Source organism: Thermobia domestica, chromosome 16 (assembly GCF_964235325.1).
Source record: "Thermobia domestica chromosome 16, izTheDome1.hap1.1, whole genome shotgun sequence".
In the NCBI taxonomy this organism is placed as follows: domain Eukaryota; kingdom Metazoa; phylum Arthropoda; class Insecta; order Zygentoma; family Lepismatidae; genus Thermobia; species Thermobia domestica.
In genome coordinates, this window is record NC_137469.1 from 33,726,107 (window position 1) to 33,744,622 (window position 18,516).

At 38.2% G+C, this 18,516-nt stretch overlaps 1 protein-coding gene across 1 annotated transcript in view; it reads left to right on the plus strand.

Annotated features, from left to right (window-relative positions):
* Window positions 1-5,955: 5,955 nt before the first annotated feature.
* LOC145672445 (uncharacterized) overlaps window positions 5,956-18,516 on the plus strand; it is a 62,470-nt gene continuing 49,909 nt past the window's right edge. Inside the window, exon 1 of the mRNA XM_081741599.1 lies at window positions 5,956-6,060. Within this exon, the coding sequence (XP_081597725.1) occupies window positions 6,007-6,060 (54 nt within the window). The 5' untranslated portion in view covers window positions 5,956-6,006. The remainder of the gene's footprint in view (window positions 6,061-18,516) is intronic.

The following is an 18,516-nucleotide window of genomic DNA, read 5'->3' on the forward strand; positions in this document are numbered from 1 at the left end:
GATTCTTGGATGTACATGTTGATGTCGATGGTTCATCAAGGTCATGATCATCATCAGAGTCTTTCGGCCATATATCTTCCCAGTTGGTAGGGGGCTCGGGAAGTGAAAGTTCTTTTGCATTCTGTTACATTTGATAACAAATATTGATAACCATTTCACGAACAAAACGAAAAAACTTGGAGAATTGTATATATATGTATTAAGATATACATATACTGTACGTTTTAAAAAAAATATACGTTGGAAGTACATTCTATTTTTATACACGTTTCTAATTTACAGAGAGCAATACAAGTGTGTTGTTGACTATTGTAAATATTCATTTTTATGTCTGTGTTTGTAGTAATAAAGCAAATCGTTTTTACCCCAACTCAGGACATCTGAAAGCATTACTATCAGGTGCATTAAACTGTGCACACAGTATACATACAAATATATTTATTTCTCTAGAAAGAACAAAGCGATTTTTACGAAACTTTTAGGGTTTATTAAATATAAATCAAGGTATACTTAGGTATAATTTCTATGTTACTATATGTAAGGGGACAGGAGCTAGGGGAATAAAATATCTAAAAAGGGAAATTTTTGAGGAAATTTTCCGAAAATCCCTCTGTTACGGGAAAACTGTACGTGATGGAGAGAAACCGAGTGCATATTCGAATTCAGCGCAAAAAGTTCCTTTAAGATCAGGTGATTTTTCTCATGTAACAAACAAAAAGTTTAAATTTGTTAACTAGTGTAATAGTGTCGCCTATCCTTATAGAATGAACGTTGAACGTAGGTAGTTTTCTTCGTACAGTTTGACAGTAGGCTGTCAAATTTAAAATGTAGACCCTACATTTACAGTATTTTGTTTTTCACTTTTCTCCCTTGAAATGATTGTCTAAGACATTATGCACTTGTATTTTCCTAGTCCGTACTTGAATAATTACGTACTTGCCAAATTGATGCGATATAAAACGATTATTCATTGAAAATTACGCACCAACGTATGCTACTGTATAGTAGAGTAGAGCAGCGGAGGTAGAGTAAGGTAGGTTAGGTTAGTAGAGTAGCATAAGTTAGATTATGTTAGAAGAATAGTTAAGTTATATTACTGGAGTAGGTTAATTGAGTAGAATAGAGCAGAGTGTTACGTTAGATTAGTAGAGTAGGTTAGGTTAAGTTAGAGTCCTACAACACTTGTAATGGTTTCACACTGGTAATACTATACTTGTAAATATAAAATGCAGCTTTCCCATACTATGCACAAATACTTTAATCAGAAATTAATACGTAGTCAGTCCTCTTTCATATGTGCTACCTCATTTTATCCATCTTAGAACACTTTTAATGATTGCAGACTAGTAACCATCAGAGATGGAGTGGGTCTAGTTTTCTGAGTGGGTCAGTGGGTCTTGGGTCAACAGCATGTGACCCACCATCTACCGTAACCCACTGCGACCCACCACCCACCGTGACCCACTGCAACCCACCACCCAGCATGACCCACTGCGACCCACTGCAACCCACCACCCAGCATGACCCACAGCGACCCACCGACTCAGTCTGACCTACCGACTCACTCTGCTCACTGCATTATAGACGGTATCTTCTAAAGACTGGTAAATTTGTCTGGGTTTTACTTTCAAAACCTTCATTTCCCTTCCTTTTCCATTTGTTTCTGTCTACTTACCTGAAGCATCTAAGTGAGAAAAGAACTTCAGGCACTTTTGGATATTGATATTTGTAATTGTAATAATAGCAATAGGACGTATACTACTACTTGGTTTTCGAGGCCTGTGAGTTTTTAGAGGAGCTAACCAGGCACGTAACCAGGATTTCGTGAAGGGGGGTGGGTCCGTGACATGAAATACTGTGGTCATCACAAAAGGGGCTCGATCACTCTAAACTATTTTACTGGAACATATATTGGTTCGTTTAGCCAGGATTTCGTAACGGGAGGGGGGGGGGGTGACATGAAATTCTGAAGGCCCAGGAGCTCGATCAATCTAAACTACTTTACTATCAACATATATTGGTTTGTTAGGACAATAAAATGAGGATATGTTGGCAAGTATTTTAATAACAAACTATGAAGAAATTTCGAGCGAAATAATAATAAAAAAAAAGTATTGAAAAAGATTTTGCAATATTTACGTCCTTCTGTTTATTCAAATATAACAATTTTCCTTTCGTTATGACCTCAGTTATTATAAAAAGTACATACTGAATACTGTCTTGTAAACTATCTTCTAATATAAATAAAATAAATGTTTGTTTGTGTGTTTGTCTGTCTGTCTGTCTGTGTGCGGCCTGGAACCAGACGAGTGGACCGAGTTACCAAATTTTGGTCAGGGGTGCCTTGGCCCAGGCCCCAGATCAAGGCGAAGTGTTTTTTTTTAATTTCGAAACAGTGAGGTCTCAGGGGGGCGTTTACCGGAACCGGCTTGGGAACCAGACAAATTGACCGAGAGTTACCAAATTTTAGTCACGAATAACTTGGTCCAGGCTCCAGACCAGAGTTAAACTTTTTGTCGAAATTCGAACCAGGGGGGTCTCAGGGAGGCGTTTACCGGGACATGTAAAAGTAGTAGAAAATGACCGATATTTATTTATTTATTTAACAACCACCAGATACAGCTCAGAGGCCATTTTACATTGAATATCCAACAACATTAACAATGGAAAGGATTTGGGAAGGTATCGGCTAGGGCCTGTTTAGTAGGTGCCATCCCGGCATTTGCCTGGTAGGACTGAGGGAAACCCTGGACAACCTCAGTCAGGATGGTAGGCAGCGAGATTCGAAGCCACGACCTCCCGAATGCAAAGGCAACGCTCTACCACTTGAGCTATTAGTGTCGAATTCATATTTTCGCGGTCGCTGAAATCAATGGTGAAACTCCAGTCGCATTAACTTTCAAATTCATGCTATTCGGCTCCGGGCCGGGGGTCACCGGAGGGGGTGAGATACCAAGACATATAAAAGTAATCCAAAATGACTGATATTAGTGTCAAATCCATAGTTTTCGCGGTCGCTGAAATCAATGATGACACTTCCATTAGCGATGACTTGCAAGTATGCGGGCCGGGAGTCAGCGGGGGGTGGATACCGAGACATGTAAAAAAAAAAAGTCCAAAATGACCGATATTACTATTAAATCCATAATTTTCGCGATTGCTGAGATCAATGGTGATACTCCCACAGGCGTTGACTTCCAAATACAGCCCCTGTGCGAAGCATGTGTATATTCAACTAGTTTTACAATATATGCGTTCCTTTCTCTGTTGAATTAAATGCTAACAGAACTTTCTTTCAACATAATTTTTTGTTTTTATTATTCCCTCAACTACTGTCGGTTCCAAATGACAGGTTAAAGGAGCAACAGAAAATTGTCCTTGAAATAACATGTTTGATACTTCAAGGATGCGATGACGAAAAGTTATGATTAAAAATGTCCACGCTGTTACAGAACGGCACTTATGCTTTCGAAAGCTTGAAATCTCCCTGACTAGTAGCAGGAATTCTGAGAATCCCATAACTTTTCTTGAAATTTCAAATTCCCTGACTCTTCCAGAATACCTCGCTTACCTCGCCACTATATTTCAAGTAATACAAATCTCCTCATAAGAAAGAGTAAGCAAAAGCTTCCTGTAATTCTTTTTAATTTTTAACGCTGATTTTTCTTTTTGTCATTTCATTTTGTTTTATTTTTCCTTAATTTTTCATTTCTGGTCTCGAAGGGGGGGGGGGTCCGGACCCCCTGGACCCCCCCCCTTGGCTACGTTCCTGAGCTAACTACTGGAAAAAAATACATTTTTGAATCACTGTAATATAAAAATTATTATATAAAAAATTGAATGTAACCAGGGCTGGATCCAGGATTGTCTGAGGGAGGTGCACCAATAACCAAGGTATATAAAATAACTACCAAAATAACCAATCACACTGAAACTTCAAAGTAACATGTCACAATATTCTTTATACCTGACAACGACAATATATAGAACGGAGGGAGGGATGAATTTTAAAGAGGATCGCAAGTGTTATGCAGGAAAAAAAATTCTTCTCTCCTCCTGGTTTCTGTTTTCTTCCCTACTTGACAAATGCTATATTGTTTTGCTTGGTGAATCCTTTTCCTTCAACCTTTTGACAATCGACAAACTATTACTTTTGCAAAAAATGTGTTAATATTAGTGTGGTGGTTATAAGTGTGGTCGCCAACTAGACGTAAGTTTGCAAAACTCTGTTTTCTTTTAAGCAAGCTTCTCATTTTAGATAGTGCATATTTACAATGAAGGGGGGTGCACGTGCATCTTTTCACCCCTCCTAAATCCGTCCCTGAATGTAACTATGTGTGCCTAATCATCACGGCCAAAATGCAAAGTCAAATGAAATGCGGTGGCTCAGTGGTAGAGCGTTCACTTCCGGTGCTTGGGGTCCCTGGTTCGATCCCAACTCGCGCCGTGTGGGCTCGCGCCACTTTCTTCATTCCATCATTTCACTCATTTCTCATCATCACCATCTCGTTTAGCCTAACCGGCATAATCGTGGGACGTAAAATTAAAGATTTCATTTCATTTCATTTTACTTCTTACTGAGTATTTCAAAACTGACAGAGAAAAATCGTTATCAGACTTAAGTTTAACAAGCAGATTGTAGATGAGGAGTTGCAGAAATCGGGTAGAAGTATTATCAGTTTCCACGACAGATATTTATAGTCGTGGTGAAGGTAGTTTGGGTTTATCAATTTTAGTGTCTATTGTTCGAACTCATGGAATTACAATTATGAGCATACTTTATGGAGATGCTCTCACAGAGGGTACCCGAGCACCTTTATACGCTATGAAAAATTGACTTTTGAAGTCTTTTGTGAGGAAAATACTGTGAACTGAGAAATCATAAACTTTTCTATAGTGTACAGCCAAGTATTTTCCTGCGAATAGAAGTTTTTTTTTTTTTTGAATGCGTTGAGAAATTAACACTTGCAAGAATATTCTCTTAGTACAAGTATATTTTAGGCACACACTAATTTCCCCCCACCTCGAAGTGCTTCAATTTCCTCACTGACAACACTATACCATTTTATATCGTAAAGGTCAGATCCACCGTTATTGTAACAGAGTGATTCTTGAGCGATTGACCGTAGAAATTCAAACTCCGATTAGTGACAATTTCACAGTCTTGTTTTATTACAAGTGTAAACTTTAGTCAGTAGAGAAGAGGCCGTGGAGCATGTGTCAGAGTTGATGACGATGAATTTTGGTGAGTCAGAGTAGATCACAGTGGATGAGAGTGGTTCATGGTGGGTGGTGGGTCATGGTGGGTCACAGTTGGTGGTGGGTCAGAGTGGGTCACGGTGGATGGTGGGTCACGGTGGCTGATGGGTCAGAGTGGGTCACGGTGGGTGGTGGATCACGGTGGGTGGTGGATGACTGTGGGTCGTGGGTCAGTGGGTTGTGGTGGGTGGTGGGTCACGATGGGTTATGGGTCAGTGGGTCGTGGGTCAAGTTTTGATTGACCCACGCCAACTCTGGTAACCATACACTTGTAAATATAAAATACAATTTTCCTATACTGTGCAGAAATACTGTAATCAAAAATTAATATCTAATACACCCCTTTCTCATGTGCACTCGCTCATTCTACATCCTACAACACTTGTAAAGAGTTCAGACTAGTAACCATACAATTTTTAACATAAAATACGTGTTTCATATACTGTGTAGAAATACTCCGCCGGCGGAATTTATCTTAGAAAGTCCTCTTTCATACGCATTCACTCACTTTAAATGTAAAATTACCATTTTGTATTTGTATGACGCCTATTATAAAACTGCACTTAAATATATTTGTTAAAAAGATGTAACAAGTACTACTACATAAGAATCATAATGTCATCTACAGATGCCACTAGTTATGTCTACATATTCGTCCAATATGAACCATCTTCACACAAATTAGAAGGCTAGATGTTTCTGGAAATTTGAAGTTCTTTAGTCAACTGTTGGTTTTAGTGTGTCAAAATGGCGGCTCTACGATCCGGAATCCAAATTTTAGGGCGTATTTCTCGACAACAGGTAAGATAATTGTAAATAAAGTCGAAAATTTTTAGCTTATTATCCCATCGACATTACGTGATAAAAGGTTTGAAGATATAGACATATTTTTTTAAAAAAAGAAAAAAATATACCAAAGCTTTTCACCCAACGAAATCGTCAACTTTATTAAAGGAGGTAATATTTACAATATTTTTTTTTATAATTTCTTTCAATATTTTATACTTGAATGTTATACATAAAATATATTATTTGTGAATTTTTAAATCGAAAATACACTTTCTTACGTAAACACACATTATTGTCTTGAAAAATGTATGATTAAGCCTAATAACCGTTACATGATCCTACAATTGATTTTTCAGTTTGATTTTCTATGAACGATCAATGGCTAATGTTTAGCAGAAAGGGTCCAGCTAATGTTTCTAAAAAAAATGTTACAATTTCGGTAATTTCTGTTCACATTAGGTTAGGTTCGTTTAGGTGAGTTTGGGTTAGTTTAGGTTTGAGTATAAACGGATCATTTTAAACGAATCATAGTGATCCTGACAATTAATATTAGTTCATAATGAATCGGAATCGCTTATAAGGATTTAGGATGTAAATCTTGTGTTAAGGAAGCTTTAGTATAAGTAGTAGTAGTATTAGTAGTAGTAGTAGTAGTAGTAGTAATAGTAGTAGTAGCAGTAGTAGTAGTAGTAGTAGTTAGTAGCAATAGTAATAGTAGTACTACTACTAGTAGTAGTAGGAACGGGTTAGAAGCCGCAGGGGTTGGTTGAGTTCTGTTCTCGATATAAGTAGTAGTAGTAGTAGTAGTAGTAGTAGTACCGGTAGTAGTAGTAGCAGTAGTAGTAATAACAGTAGTAGTAGTAACGGTAGTAGTAGTAGTAGTAGTAGCAGTAGTAGTAGTAGTGACTCTTCCAGTTCCGGTGACAAAGAACTTGGGGGAGCGGGCTATACACAAGCCTTAGTTTAGGTTAGGTTAGTTTACGTTATGTTAGAGTATATTAATGTAAGAGTCCAGCATAATTTTCCAAGAAATGTTAGAATTTCGCTTATTTCTGCTAATATTACGTTAGTTTAGGTTAGTTTGAGTTACGTTAGGTTAGATTTGGTTACGTTATGTTAGGTCTAAATACTTGTATCATCCATTTCTCCTGTAAAATTTGTGGGTTTTGCATGCTTCTGGACCTCGTCTGTTAAACATAACCCCGATCAAATTTCAGTTCATAACGGATATCAAAACTAACTGCAAGGAGTTTAATATTATTTGTTTTGATTTCATACGAGATAAATGATACCAACCTGATCGGAAGATATCGTTAATGACGTATAAGCGTATTTTTTAAAACTTTTCTGCAAACTAATTAGTAAATTTTGAAACATATTTACCGTAAGTCGAATAAGGTGTTTGAGTTTAATAGAATTTCTAATTTTACGTTAACATTATTACGGAATATATGGTTTTTATAGCTTGTACTCTAAATGTAACAAATTGATAGTTGGTTTTCTTTTATTATTATTATTATTATTATTATTATTATTATTATTATTATTATTATTATTATTATTATTATTATTATTATTATTATTATTATTGAAGTTTTAGTATAGACAAGCTGGTGAATGTTAAAGTGTTGTAATTTAGTCAGGGTTATAAATAATGTGCACAGCTTTACTTTACCATTCCCATCAGAAATGCTGCTTTAAAAGAATTGTACATTTCTCAAAATTGCCCTCTTAGACTTCGTAAAACAATCAGAGTGACTAGATGCTCTTTGTGAACGTTTGCTTTCGGAGAACCATTACTAACGTTTTTTTTTTTTTTCAGTAATTCAAATTTTGCAACTTAATTGACTGTGCCTATATGACTAGAGACAATCAGATTAGATAAGATTAAGATAGGTACTTATTTCAAACTCTATTTTCGGTGCAGATTTATAGTATAGATCCATACATACATTCGTTGCATATACATTTATTTTTCAGTAAATTGACTTCCTGTATATGAAACGATCGTTTTTGATGTGTAGACTTGCATTTATTTGTACAGATTCACTTTAGAAGGGCTTCAATGTACAGGGTAATCACAAAGCCCCATTACCCACTATCGCGTGCCCATATATTCATAGATGGTCACATTGTGTTAATGTTGGATCATGGCAGAGGACAGCTTTGAGGTAATGTGACTATTCTTTACTATTTATTCCAGAGTGTCTGTGTACACTATCGTTTTAATAACATACGATGTAAAATTCTCTTCAACATTGCTGGTGTGATGGCAATAAATGCACGTCGGACAGATCGTTAAGTTCGTCAACGGTCTCGTAACGTGTGGCCGCAAGTTTTTGTTTTATGAATCCCCATAATGCATTGTTGCAAGATGACAGATCAGGACTTCGGGGTGGCCACTCCAAAGGTGCAGGCAAATGGACAGAACCACGTCCAATCTATTTATAAGGGAATGCCTCGTTGAGATATTTTCTAACTGCAATAGTATAGTGGACTGGTGCTCCATCTTACTGGAACCATATACAGGACCGAGCAGTCTCCGATCTTGCAGATATAGAATAAACCAATCACATAACATGGTGAGACATGCAATATGATTCACAGCACCATCAAAGAAATATGGATCTGCCAAATGGGTTGCAGACATTGCAACGCATATCTTGACACGTGGTAGGTTGTGTTCAAGTTTTTCATAAAAATATGGGTTTTCTTTACTCCAGAAATAAACGTTTTTGGCTTTTGCACTGCGATATATATTGCACACTCGTCCGCGAAAAGCACTTTTCCCCTCGAAGGAAGAGTTGTAAAGGCATCGACATTCCACTGTAAATATCCTTTAGGCCAGGGGTTCTCAACCTTTTACACTGGCGTACCACCAAATTATTATCGCCGTAAGTTGTACGTACCACCAACAGCGGCTGGCGTACCACCAGTGGTACACGTACCACAGGTTGAGAAACCCTCCTTTAGGCTAAAGGATGGAGATGATTAACTAAAGTGAATGATTGTGAACTTAAGTATTTGTGTTATCCTACCAGGAATCGAACCCGAGACCACATGAAGTAAGAGCTCACGCGCTAGCCACTAGACAAGCACGAAGGGCTAGAGTAAAGCAAGTTAAGTTATGTCTGTGAAATTAAATCTGAAAGTTCTACTGAATATGACAAACTAGCAGAATGCCCGTTCGCACGGAAAAAATAAGTTTTATGGTAAATACTTGACGTCCCAAGATTATACCCTTTAGGCTAAAGGAGACGAATGACTAATGAAAGTGAATGATTATGAAAGGAATTTGTGAAATGAAGATGTGGGAGGAAAGGGAGAATCTCGAGAAAACCCACGGACACGATTATGACCACGAGTTTCAGGATCAAACTCTATCATCTTCGATAGGGTTGCTCACGACGAAACAGGAATTAAGACTGTCTCGCATTGAAAAACTGTCGTGAAAGTGATATCTCATGTCGGGAAGTGTACTGTTTATATTGATAGAGCTGTCTCGTCTCCTCCCACGGACAGCCCTTGCTATGATCCCTTGAACGTCATAATTAGTTGCCTCTCTAATTATATGTAATTTCAATCAGTGGTGTATTGAAAGGATACAGAGCTTCCTCCCCTTCAGGAAGTCGCGGTCGGAAAGAGGGATTGCCGCCGTCGACGGTGGCAGGCCGCCAGAGGCAGCCGGTATCCATTCGCAGCGGCACGACGATCTACTTGTTCAAAGTTGTCGACCTTTTGCCGAGGCGGCAAGCGGTCGAAAATCGTAAAATAAAATGCCCTTTGCCGACTGTTGCCGACCGTCAGAGTCGGCAAAACAGTCGGAAAGGCCTCTTTCCGACTCCTTATGCCGGCCTCTTTTCTACTGCGGCGCCGGCGCATTTACTGCGCCTTTACGGCTGTTTGCCGGCTGCTAGGCAAGACAACTTTCCGACGGTGGCGCCGGCGCATTTAATGCTCATTTCCGGCTGTTTGCCGAAAATCGCGCTGAAAGACGCCAGCTTACGGCGCCGGCAATCTAACCGCGGCATGGACATATTGTCCGACTGTAGGCGGTAGAATCCTGATGGGGCTTCAAATACTTATAAGTTACCACGGAATAACACTTCACAAATTTAGGCTAAACGCATACTGAACAGAGGACAGGACAGGACAGCCAAGCCGAGGCGCAGTACAGGAAACTGTGAGCAATGGAACAAAGCCTCATCCGCGTACTCACCAGAGCACGCGCTAGATAAAGACCTCTCCAAGATTTTCATTGACACACATGGTCAATGAACCCAGACCTCTCTCTCTCCTCATCCTCTCCTGCCTTTCTCTACCTCGGGTTGACTGTTCTGCCCTCTGGTCAATATGAAGCTAGCCTTACTGCCATCTCCGTAACACCACCTTGCCATTTTCAGTAAACGAAAGCTCTTGCTGTACTACTGATTTCAGTATACCATGGGAGATTCAGATAAAATCATTTATTTCAGAATTCTAAACTTTTTTTTTTCGTAGTACCACTTGGTTGTCACTAAACGTCTAGTGTGGTATACTTCTACGTAAGATTTCTCTGAATGGAATTTTAATATTTTTTTTCGACAGTCTGTCGGATTAGTATGATATTTAAGATATGTTAAATCTGTGGTAAGAGCTCTTTCGTGACTAAGAGGTTAGCGTACTCGTCTTTGGTGTGGGACACCCGGATTCGATTTCCAGCGGGAGTTAATGTGTTTTGGATCCCACATTAAGCTGTAGATCTACGTCTCATATAGTCTGGCTGCTGAAAGGGACGTTAAACTGAAAATAAAATAAAATCAAACATCTGTGGTAAAAGTATTTCCAATCTCAATGATAATGCTCTCACTGTCAGCGAAAGTGGACGAAATTATAGTCACACATAAAAAAGACGAATTAATTATGGCCTGTTCCGTCCATCATATTAATTATTTTGTTCCGTCCATCAGCCATCGTTCGTATCTTCTAGTATAGACAAGGGCGCCCCCCCCCAAAAAAAACTCCTGTGGGTCCCCCTATTGTATTTATGAATATACAATATTTGGCATAATTTGAATGCAATTTGTCTTAAAATCCTCATATATATACCTTCTACATCTGAATGCCCTCCCCCCAAATTTACAGAGAAATCGGCGCCCTTGAGTATAGACAAAAAATTATATTACATTGAAAATAGTGCATGGTATGTTATAATAAGTTAAGTTTGTGCTGGGTAGTTTGGTATTCATTGTTTAAAATTTTAGATTTTAACATAGTATTTAAGGTACTCCATTTCGAAAGTATGCCAAAAATTGCTTTAGAATGTCTTTCTTTTAACAACGAAAAATCTATATAATTTTCTTTTATCATTATCATTCAAGTGGTTTTCAATATTAAAATCATTTTCAATTATTTTTAATTGTTCTACACTTTACTGGTATTCTGTCAAGGGAACTTAGAGAATTCAACAGAATAGAATTACATTTCCCAAAATATAAGAATAGTATTTAAATTTCACGATACATTTGTGCTTTTATTATACATGTTGTACTTTATTGTTCAGTAGTGAGTTCTATATTTTAATAATTCCTGTAAACAATGTTTCCCAACCATTTTTAATTGATGACATACTTTACTAAGAGTCTTCGACCTCACGACACACTTAGATTAAATTAGAATTGAACATCGTAACTGTTCTTGTAGGCGTTGACTGGTACAGTCTCTCTCCAAAGTGACTTTACCTTATTGTCAGGGGATAGCATTTTAAAGAGCAGTTTTCACAGAAAGAAGAGAAAGCCAAAGGTGTTAAGAGGCCTCACCCCGGCGAAATTAAAATACCGCTAATTTTACAGTAATTATGTGATATCTTCAAATAGATAAAAGATAATCGAAATGTGGAACAAGAGCGCCCTAGACAATATCATTTTACATGAGATACCGTTATCACAACTCACTTATCTGCTTTCAATTTCGAGCCATTTTGAATTCGGCGTTTATTTTCGCGTTTCTAACACGAAAACGGAAAGCTCACTAGGTGACTTACGATAACGGTACCTCACTCAAAATAACATTGTCTAGGGCGCTCTTGTTCCACATTTCAATTATCTTTTTATCTATTTGAAGATATTACATAATTACTGTAAAATTAGCGGTATTTTAATTTTGCCGGGATGAGACCTCTTAAAATAAAGCGAGGAAGGGACAAAAACCCTCAACTATTTTCACAACTTTTTTTTTATTTAATTAAAAACAATTTAATAGAAACTACAGTGAAACCCCGATAACTCGGAGCTGAAGGGAATAGACAAAAATTGCAGTTATCGAGTAATCAAGGTGGCCACAACAAAAGTTCGAGATTCCGTGTTCCTTATTAAAAGTGACTATATGACCTCGATAACTCGAAGTTTTGTTTGTTCAACCTCTAGAACTCGAAGTTGTGCAAGTTCCCCAAATTACTAGCATATCTAGACATGAGTAAAACGCAATTACAGTACATACTAGCAACAATGGCAGGACTGCAACAATGACAGTTACGTAAAAGCATAGAGTTATAGGTTTGAGTTATCGAGATCATATCAAGAGAAATTCGAATTATAGAGCTCTGCTGCATGAGGTACTTGGTTCGATCCCAGCTCGCGTCAAGTGAACTTTGTGGATTTTCTCGGGGTTCTTCCGTTCCCTCCCACTTTCCCCATTCGACCATATCCTTCATTTCTTATCATCACCGTATCCTTTAGCCTAGCCGGCATAATCGTGGAACATAAAACTTAAAGATTTCATTTTTTTCGAATTATAGAGGTAAACTTTGACTTGTAGAGATTCGAAAATACGAAAGTTCGAGTTACCGAGGATTTAAAATACAATTATAAAACAATTAAAATTCGACTTTAATTTTTAAACATTCGACTTATAGAGGTTATTTTCACATTGAGTGTTGCGGAGAGTTCAAGGGAATGTGAAAAAATTCGAGTTATCAAAGAAATCGAGTTACCGAGGTCCACCTGTACTTTCCTCTTTCTGTAATATGCAGGTTGTTTCAAAATGAATATCGTGGTCTTAAGGCTTTGTGGTATTTATTACAATTAACTTACTACAATTATAAATAATATATCAAATGAAAGAGCAACTCAAACAGTTTTGTACGCACGCATGCGCATGCACTGTTTCCTTTGTCTGCGATTACAAAACGCTAGTAGCAAAGATGGCGACTAGTGAGCAGAAAGCTTTTTGTGGTTTAGATGTTGCAAAGACTGAGTCTGTAGTTACAGTGCACCCGTCTCTGTAGAGAATTTTAAGGAGACGCTTACAACTATATCCTTATCGTTTGCAATTGCTACGAGCTCTAAAGCCTACAGACTACGGTTTATGAGCTAACTTTGCGAATGAAATGTTGTTGCATGACGATGAAGATTTCCTGGATCGTGTCGTGGTTCAATGATGAATCGACAAGTCACTTAAGTAGCGATGTGAACACTCATAATGTTCGCATCTTGGGGTTAGCAAGTCCCCACGAGATTGTACAGTTCCAACGAGACTTCCCTAAATTTAAATGTGTTTTGTGCCATATCTCGGCGGAAAGTTTATGGGTCTTATTTCGCATGGCCTCCACGTTCACCAAATCTGACGCCCTGCGATTTTTGCCTTTAGGGATTCATATAGGATCATGTGTATGTGCCTCCGCTACTAGTTAACCTACCCTACTTAAGAAAGAGGACTGAAGCAGTTGTTGCAACACTTACTTCAAACGCCTGATCAAGGTTTGGGAAGAACTCGCGTTTTGAATGTGTTTTGTGCCATATCTCGGCGGAAAGTTTATGGGTCTTATTTCGCATGGCCTCCACGTTCACCAAATCTGACGCCCTGCGATTTTTGCCTTTAGGGATTCATATAGGATCATGTGTATGTGCCTCCGCTACTAGTTAACCTACCCTACTTAAGAAAGAGGACTGAAGCAGTTGTTGCAACACTTACTTCAAACGCCTGATCAAGGTTTGGGAAGAACTCGCGTTTTGAATGTGTTTTGTGCCATATCTCGGCGGAAAGTTTATGGGTCTTATTTCGCATGGCCTCCACGTTCACCAAATCTGACGCCCTGCGATTTTTGCCTTTAGGGATTCATATAGGATCATGTGTATGTGCCTCCGCTACTAGTTAACCTACCCTACTTAAGAAAGAGGACTGAAGCAGTTGTTGCAACACTTACTTCAAACGCCTGATCAAGGTTTGGGAAGAACTCGCGTTTTGAATGTGTTTTGTGCCATATCTCGGCGGAAAGTTTATGGGTCTTATTTCGCATGGCCTCCACGTTCACCAAATCTGACGCCCTGCGATTTTTGCCTTTAGGGATTCATATAGGATCATGTGTATGTGCCTCCGCTACTAGTTAACCTACCCTACTTAAGAAAGAGGACTGAAGCAGTTGTTGCAACACTTACTTCAAACGCCTGATCAAGGTTTGGGAAGAACTCGCGTTTTGAATGTGTTTTGTGCCATATCTCGGCGGAAAGTTTATGGGTCTTATTTCGCATGGCCTCCACGTTCACCAAATCTGACGCCCTGCGATTTTTACCTTTAGGGATTCATAAAGGATCATGTGTATGTGCCTCCGCTACTAGTTGACCTACCCTACTTAAGAAAGAGGACTGAAGCACTTGTTGCAACACTTACTTCAAACGCCTGATCAAGGTTTGGGAAGAACTCGCGTATTGACTCGATGTGTGACGTGTGAAGAATGGTGTTCACATTGAACACTTATAGCAAAAACTGTTTGAGTTGGATGTTTTATTTATAATTGTACGTTAAATGTAATAAATACTACAAAGCCTTCAAACATCGACATCCATTTAGAAACACCCTGTACTATATGTGAAGTAGACTTTATACCTATATTATTTATAGAAAGGCAAAACATAAGTACCGTAATATGAGGCTACTTTGATACCTTTAGAACACGTAAAACTGGGTAAATTTAGAACACGTATTCTGTTATGGCAAACAAAAAAGATGTTTGGTAACGACCGAAGCGTGAAGTTCGGAGGGGCGGTAAAAAAAAATGAGTTTCATTCAGTCAAAGAGGTACCAGAATTACGTATATGTCAGAGGTGTCGAATGGGGCTACTACGACATTCACGTTCATATTTGAGTAGAATGAATGGAAACTGATGTAGTCTGAAAGAAAAATAACAGTTTCGTGCAGAAAACTTACGGATATCCTTATTTGTGTTACAATGAATGTGCGCCTTAGGAATGAATGTACAAAGTGGGTACACAGCAACTACATATTACACGAGATATAAATTAACGGAGAATAGGGCTGGATTAACCCATCTGAAGGCCCGGGCCTAGAAAAAAATATGTGGCCCTGCTGACTTCATATAATGCATTTATGTGAAAGTACAGTAGCAAAGTTAAGGGAATATGTTTGATATTTTTGGTCATATTTTATTTTATAATGATGATTTTATCTTCATGATTATTAATTTTAGATAGCCAGTTGAGATTTCAATCAGAGTGGAGGCCCGGGGCTATAGCCCCCTAAGCCCCTCCCTTAATCCGGCCCTGTCGAAGAATTTCACCGGGAGTACCAAAAAACAGAAAGAACACAGAGGCAGAAATAAACACAAATGTACAAAGACAGAACAGAAACAAATGTCCTGTATAAAATCTTTGTTGTTTGTACAGTCGCCACTACTGTAATTGTCCCATCCTGAGAATCGTCGCAGCGGAGATTAATGTAATTTCCATCATTACAAGGATTCCAAGTTCAGCAACTGCATATTACATACTCAACCCAGTCAGTTGCAACCAAGGATCTTATAAAATAGAGAATTTTCCCCCATATATATCTTCATCCTATTAAATAATGAAGCCAAAAAACAACCGAGCATCGGCACGTCTGATTGGCTGCTCTCGTTTCCGACATCGTCTGATTGGCTACTTTCGTTTCCGCAATGTTTGTTGGCTCAAAACATTGCGATCCTATTGGGCGGGGTGGCAAAACTGTGACGTATGACTTCAAGATTTTGTTGTAAGGGCACATCCTCTATTTTATAAGATCCTTGGTTGCAACCCTTAATTCCTTCCGTTTACGCAACAAATACCGCAAATTGATGTAGCCTTGGTCTTTTTTAGTTCTACGGTCACCCGGTCTTGACCTCCGTTGCGTTTGAGTACCATAAAGACAGGCAGTTAGTGTCTTACGTGGGGATGCAGTACTGCCAGAGCTATAGCTAGAAGAGAGCGAGCGAGGCGGTTGCCCCGGGCGCAGATGGCAAGGGGCGCCAAATGAGCAAGAAGAAAGAAAAGGTGCGGGAAAAGAGAAAACGACGCGGCGCCCCGTAAAATAATTGGCGCCCTATTAAATCAATATTGTTATCAGATTGCAAAGAAATACATTTGTTAAAAATTTTCTTTCTCACTCCGCTCGCAACTAAAAATTTTCAGTAAGATTTACAATAAGATTTTACTTATTACTTAAAGAAAGTTACTATACAGGGGTGCCCACAAAGGGGGCTATGAAACTGCGTCATTGAAATATTTGGGGGGTTAAAAATCTATATAATATGTTTGGGGGTGTAAAAATTAATCGAAAAGATTTTTTTCATGGAAGAACACCTACGGATAGACAATTGAGGGGAGTGCGTCATGGACATGAGGGGGTGGGCACCACTATACTATATACAATTTGTTACTGATGATGGATATAGAAGGTATCGAGTAATGAATTATAATGTTCGCAGAAGCGTTTCCAAAATAGGAAACGATCAGTCTGAAGTACATGTTCAGCGTGTGATCGTGATGAGTTTTCTTAGATAATCACGGTTTTCTTCGCAATCGGATTAATCACGATGGTGAGAATGAAGGTATGAAAATGAGTGGAGTGTAGAGACACGCAAGATGCTGTTTGTGCGGAAATATTAAAAATTAAGGTAAAGAAGGGGGAATAACAACATATTCAAAATCGTAGAGTAGGGCTAAAAGGGTCAGAACTTAACCTAACGAATTTCGTCTTTTATAAAGACTAATCACTACCAGTGTTTTTTTTATTCCATTGACATGTGAAATGGGTTCCAATTTGACGGAATTTATTCGGATTATTTCTCCAGCAAACTAGTTGTATCACCAGTACATGTTTTCTGTGCATATGTGTCAGTTGTCCTGTGTTTTATCTATCTACATACAGACAAAACATAAACCTTCTAAATTTCCGTTATATTTCACAAAATATTTTTACCATAAGAAAAACTAACTCACTAACTAACTCTATGGCCTATAGAACCCCGAGGTTCAATACCGCATACATAAAACCTCTTTAATGACTTCTGTCCTTACCCAACTATATCCAATTTCTACTTTGTATTTCTATTTCTGCGAGATTTATCTTAATATTGTCCTTCCATCTGCGTCTAGGTCTTCCTAATGGACGTTTTCCGATTGGATTTCCAGTGAAAACTTTGAAAGCGTTCTTACTTTCTTTCATTCTCGCTACACAACCTGCCCATTTGAGCCTTCTAGACTTAATGACTATAACAATGTGTGGTAAAGGATGTAAATTATGCAGTACCTCGTTATGAAGTTTCCGCCATTCTCGATTGTCGTTCCTCCTGGGTTCGAATATTTGTCCCAGGATTTTATTCTCAAATGTTTTCCATTTGCGTTTTTTTTTCCTGGAAGTAAGCGACCATGTTTCGAAACCATACAGAACAACAGGCATGATTATCGTTCTATATATTTTGATCTTCAAATTCCTCGACGGAATTCGCGACGACAAAAGAAGTTGAACTGAATAATGACAGGAATTCCCTCCTTTCAGCCGACATTTAATTTCTTCATGATGATTTTGGTCTGTTAATATTGTTCCTAGATACTTGAAATTATCCACTTTATCGATAATATTATTTGATACTTTGACGCATCCATAATTGACAGTATTACGATCCTAGTGAACTTCCATGTATTTAGTTTTCTCTGCTTTTACTTCTATCCCTGCACGTATTTAATAATGTCTGCGTTTCTTTCTATTGTTCTCCTATTATCCCCTATTAAATTTACAGCATCAGCGTACGCCATAACCTGGTGAATACCATTCAGTTCTAGGCCCTGGTTGCTATCTTTGATTTTCCTTATAACGTACTCCAGAATAAAGTTGAATAATAATGTTGACAAAGCAGCTCCTTGTTTCAAGCCATTCTCGACGAGGAAGCTCGTGGACAAGAATTTTCCTTCTCCGATTTTACTTTGGGTTTCTTTTAAACACATCTTAATTAATCTAACTAGCTTTTTCGGTATTCCAATTTTTGCAAGAATGATGTATAATATTTATTTCCTAATAGAAGCATAAGCCTTTCTAAAATCAAAAAATAATTGATGTACCCGGGTATTCTAATTTCTTTTCGAGTATTTGTCGAATGGTAAATATCTGGTCCATAGTTGATTGATTTCGTCTAAATCCACACTAATAATCTCCAATAATTTCATCCGCGTATGGGA